Genomic DNA, 5,619 nt, shown 5'->3' on the forward strand with positions numbered 1-5,619 from the left:
CAGACATTTTCTAGTTTCTTGGCTGTTACAACCAAGTATTGTCAAAAATTAAAGTAAATTATTCATTTAAGTGATCCTCAATTAAGAACAGTAAAAGTATGTACAAGATTTAAAATTAAACTTCCACTATTTATAGACTTTAGACTCACATCTGCTTTCCATACATCCGTCATTTACACAATAGGTAGTTACTTGGCTGTTACAACCAAGTATTGTCAAAAATTAAAGTATAATAAATTTTCATTAAAATGGTCTGCTGCACTTGTTGAGAAACTCATGGATGGAATAGAAGGAGTTGGCCACCAAAAATTCTTTTAAATTATGTTTAAATTGTCCGTTGTCTGAAACTAAACGCTTAATGGTTGATGGTAACTTATTGAAAATATGCGTTGCTGAATACTGGACTCCTTTGTGGGCAAGAGTATGTGATTTTAAATCTTTATGTATATTGTTCTTATTTCTAGTATTGATACTGTGTACTAAGCAGTTAGCTGGAAAAATATATGTATTATTTACAACAAACTTCATTAAGGAATAAATATACTGAGAAGCTGTGGTTTATACGCCCAATTCTTTGAATAGGTTTCGACATGATGTTCTTGGATTTACACTACTCATTACTCTTATTATACGCTTCTGTACTCTAAGCGTTTTTCTTTGTTTGTGGAGTTACCCCAAAATATGATACCATATGACATAATGGAGTGAAAATAAGCAAAATATGCGAGTTTTTTTTATATTTATGTCTCCTATGTCTGACATCATTCGCATTTGCAAACACAGACTTGTTTAGGCGCTTTAGCAGTTCGTCAGTATGTTGCTCCCAACTGAATTTATTATCAAGCTGTAAGCCCAAGAATTTTACACTCTCAACTTCTCCTATTTTCATGTGGTTATATTTTGTACAAACATCAGAAGGATATCTCTTGGAAGTTCAGAACTGCATATAGTGGGTCTTTTCAAAGTTTAATGACAGTGAATTGGCTATGAACCACTTATTAGTGTCAGTAAAAATTTGATTAGCTGATATTTTAAGGTCTTAAACATCTATGATACGCGTATATAAGACTGCAACGGCAAATGAAATTTATACCAAGACCGGGATTCGAACCCAGACTGCTTTCACCTAAGGCAAATGTGCTAACCACTACACCATCCTAACACAGTGGCTTTCCACAATTACATGGATTATCCTAGCTGAGGAAGGAGGCATATAGGGTAGTTCATGTAATTGAACAAAGCCACTCTGTCATGGTGGCGTAGTGGTTAGCGTATCTTCCTAGTGAGCAAGTGACCCAGGTTCGTAATCCCAGCCTTGGTAGAAATTTTCGTTCGTCAGTTTCTCTCTTCTGCCTCAGAGTAGCACTCACTTCTAAAGTAGTCAATTACTTCATTGAATATTCTGTATGTTTCACTCTTTACCTTTACAGAACTGTGGGGTCTTAAGTGAAATGTAGCCAGAAGACAGCATACATAGATATCAAGAAATGGCAGGAGATTGTGATCAGCCATGGAAGAGGAGAAGGCTAGATACAAGGGCAAGAATGGAGACAAGAGGTTTAGTAGACCGCAGAGTGTCTTCGTTTTAAAAAGCAACTTCGCTTCAGGTCCAAATGTGTGAGTTGGGGACGAGATGTTTGTTTCAAAATGTAATGAATAAATAACGGACCATTTAATTAAGTAAAGCCACCAAAGAAAAGATAAAAATGTATAAAAGGTATACGTCTTCAGCCTTCATTCTTGGTCTTACTGGCAGTCTTTAGTACCATGGTGTTCATTCGCTGGTGTCTCCACAAATCATATTAATTATAAAATATTTTAATTTTGTTTTCAAAAACTCTTAAAATCATCTAAGAAACTTTTTGGTAGCCACGTTAGCTGATGGCAGTTCCTTTATTAAAAGATCACAAACTAGTTCCGCGATAATTTAATTGCATCCTCAGGTGTATACATCTAACTAATTTAATATTGCTTCGTTAAAATACACAGCCTCTTAACGTTCGGGCGGTGTTAGAAATGCGAGAACCGCCTAAATTGGATGTTAAGTTAGTTATACGAATAAACTTGAGGATGCAGTGAAATCATTACAAAACCAGTTATGTGTGAGTCTGTAATAAAGTAACTGCTAACAGCTAACGCGGGTCCCAAAACGATTTTGAAGATTTTAATAGCTTTTTTAAGAATCTTTGAAAATATTTTATAGTGAATCTTAGTTGTGGATGTACAAGCTGTAAAATCATATGCATAGTATTCATTAGTCTTTTTCATATATCCCTTTCCTGGATGATTCTTCAAAGAACTTTTCCATCTTTTGTCATTTTTAAACAGATCATAGTTCTCTCTGTCAATATTAATTAATAAAATCCACTACTGCATCCGTTGGAGTACAGCGAAAATAGTGCTCCACACCGAGCTTTAACATTAAAAAAAATCTGAGATGTATGTGTGCATCATTACATCCCTAGGCTCTACATACAATTTTTTGCTGAAGCCCAAGTTTTACAGCAGTGGATACACGATTAAGATTGCAGTAGTAGATTTCGCGAATAAATAGTGTTCGTTATCAAAGGCAACTAGGATCCGATTTAAAAATTTTACGTGCCATGAATCGCGGCCACGAAAAGTTAATAACTTTTGACGGATTCACTTAATTTTCTGCATGTTCCAGTAACACCATCCCTCAAACTCTTCGCTCCTCTTCTTTTAAGATTATCCGCCTCTCCCGGTTCACCTCTGTACAGTACTTTACCCCATACCAACATTCATAGAAATGTTATTTTATCCATGTGGGATTTTGTTGAACGTCATGACCTCTAATAACCGTTAGTGAATAACGCAGCCTGTCACAGACACTTCCAGAAAGCTTTATTTTGATGTATTTAGCGGTTTCTGACTGAAATGCTCCTCTACAGATGGCTAACTTGTTTAATTACAGTAATTAAGGAGCGGATAGCATGCTACTAACAAAAACATTAATGTAATTAAAATACTGAGCCACCTGTAGTAGATCATTATAGCTTGAAACAGGTATTGGCACGGAAATAAAGCTTCTTAGAAATGTTTGTGGCTGGCTGCGTTCTTCACCAACACTTGTCATAAATTTCCTCCTTCAGTAAAAGCGTATGTGTGATACTAGCATTCTTTTGGCAAGGTTTACTCGCATTGCTGTGCTAGTCTGCTTCTAATACCGCATAACTAATTCGTCATGCACTATTTTCATTCAAAGGTAACAGAATGAAACTATATTGTTCCACAGACCTTTACAAGTCTCAAACATCTATGATATGAGTATACAGACTGAAGCGACAAAAGAAATTTTTTGCCAACGCCGGGATTTTTTTTCTGCCTAGAATAATTACTACTCTGTACATGCTTCGGAAGGAAGGCCGCACAGGAAAATGTAGGAGACCTAATCGATAAGGACTAGTTGGGCCCGGACGGGCCGGGCCGAAACTGAAAAACGAAGACTGTCTTTTCGACCTGAAAATAGGTTCACAACGCAGGAAATACGCACTCCTCTAAGTGTAACATTACACATTATGATTAACAAACCTCATAGTTAAGTAGGTGAAATGATAAGGGGGGTAAAGGTCGAGGGCAAGTTTTTTTTACAAAAATTTAGTTTCATCCGTTGGTTTATTACTTCATCACACGACGATTTAAATACACGAGTTCTTCTATTCAGTTCATTGTTTCATAGCGTACCGTTTGTTCATAATGGAAAGCAGAAATGCAGTGTTATCTCTGTAAAGCGTCCCGAAAAACCCACCTCTCCCGCATCACAACGCCGGCACTTCACTTGGATGTCATCATAATGACGAACTCCTCGTAGTTGACCTGCCCGTCACCGTCGATTTCCGCTTCTCTGGTCATCTCGTTGACTTCTTCATTGGTGAGCTTCTCGCTCAGGTTGGTCATCACGTGTCGCAATTCAGTGGCACTGATGAAGCCGTTTCCGTCCTTGTCGAATACACGGAATGCTTCTCTGATTTCTTCCTCGCTGTCCGTATCCTTCATTTTGCGCGTCATCATGGTGAGAAATTCTGGAAAGTCGTGTGTACCGTTGTCATCAGCGTCCACTTCGTTTATCATATCCTGGAGTTCTGCTTCTGTTGGATTCTGCCCGTGGAAACGCATGACAGTTCCCAATTCCTTGGTTGTAACAGTGCCGTCACCATCCTTGTCGAACAGAGAGAAGGCTTCATTGAACTCTGCGATCTGCTCGTCGGTAAGCTGATCCACCATGGGTGAGTAGTCGCTGCTCTGGCTAACATACGTCTACACTGCCCGTACGCAAGATTCGAACCCAGGTCACTTTCTCCTTAGGCAAATGTGCTAACCACTACACCATTCTGACACAGCGGCTTCGCACAACTACATGGACTATCGTAGCGGACGAGGGAGGCATGCTAGGGTAGATCATGTAGTAGCACTAAGCCACTGTGCCACGGCGGTGTAGTGGTTATAATTGGCTATACGGTTCTTAATTTTTGCGCCAAGTTTGTCACTAATGTTATTTCTGTTGCTTCTTAGGATTCTGGGATTTCTCTGGTTTATTCTCCATCCGTATTCTCTATTGCGGGTCGTACATTTAATGCGAACATTTTCTGAAATATTCAGATCTTTCGCAACTAATCACATAGCGTTAGCCGGCTCTTTAACCTGTATATGTCTCAGATATATCTTCCATCATTCTAAAATTATTGAGATGAGTGGGGTATTACTGTCTAGTCATAAAACACAAGAAATTTATAAACAAGGGCACTGGGGAAAGTTGCTTACATTGTATAGCAATTTATATTGTGGAGAAATAAAAATGAAAGCGTTTACCTACGAGCCATATGGTCTCGAGGTAGCGTCTTTGATTAGCAATTCAAAAGTGGAGAGCGCTGCTTTAGAGTTCATCCACTACTTAGAATTTCAATAAAATTCTGATATAAAGCGAGTCACTCTCATTCTGCCTACAAGTTTGTCGAAAGACGACTCAATTCGAATAAGATGTCACTGGAAAAAAAAGAAGTCAGTAGTGCATCAGTCTTTGAAGAATGACTGTTAGCCAGAAGCAGCTAACTTCAGCATTAATATTGTGAGTACAACGACCAGTTAGGGGGGCTCCTGTGTTGCCCGGATTTTCCCATGTCTCAACCCGCCTTTTAATACGAGTGACCCTCACTGTTCACGAATGGCGAATTGTGGTGGAGTCGCGAATCTATGGGCTGAAGAAGCAAGGAGATACTGACCACGAGGTTGTCTCTTTACGCCTGAAAAACAGATTCAATCTTTCCATGAGGTGAAACCCAACAGCTGTTAAGTACTTCCGAAAATTTATTTTACCGATCAGTTGTATTAATCCGAGAGATTGCAGAAGAACGTAACATTTCAGTTCGTCATGTCATGAAATTCTGACACATCATCTTGGAATGCATCGTGTTGCGCCAAGTTCGTCCCACGGCTCATGAGTCAAGACCAGAGAGACCTTCGCCTCGCAATCTGTGAACAGCTTTGAGGTCGCGCAAATGAGAACGAGATGTTCCTTAAGAGAATCATAACTGATAATGAGACGCTGGTCTACGGTTATGGTGTTGAGACCAAAGTTCAATCTTCCCAACGGGTCGGTAA

General features: G+C 39.0%; 1 protein-coding gene across 1 annotated transcript; it reads right to left on the reverse strand.

Annotated features, from left to right (window-relative positions):
- Nucleotides 1–3,744: 3,744 nt before the first annotated feature.
- LOC126456726 (calmodulin-like) lies at nt 3,745–4,245 on the reverse strand. Its single transcript, XM_050092468.1, has one exon. It carries the CDS (start codon nt 4,243–4,245, stop codon nt 3,796–3,798), a length of 450 nt encoding a protein of 149 aa, XP_049948425.1. The 3' UTR covers nt 3,745–3,795.
- Between the last annotated feature and the right edge of the window lie 1,374 nt (nt 4,246–5,619).

Source organism: Schistocerca serialis, chromosome 2 (genome assembly GCF_023864345.2).
Source record: "Schistocerca serialis cubense isolate TAMUIC-IGC-003099 chromosome 2, iqSchSeri2.2, whole genome shotgun sequence".
In the NCBI taxonomy this organism is placed as follows: Eukaryota; Metazoa; Arthropoda; class Insecta; order Orthoptera; family Acrididae; genus Schistocerca; species Schistocerca serialis.

Excerpts from the sequence above, each read along its gene's own strand:
- LOC126456726 (XM_050092468.1), bottom strand. The coding sequence starts at position 4,245 with ATGGTGGATCAGCTTACCGACGAGCAGATCGCAGAGTTCAATGAAGCC.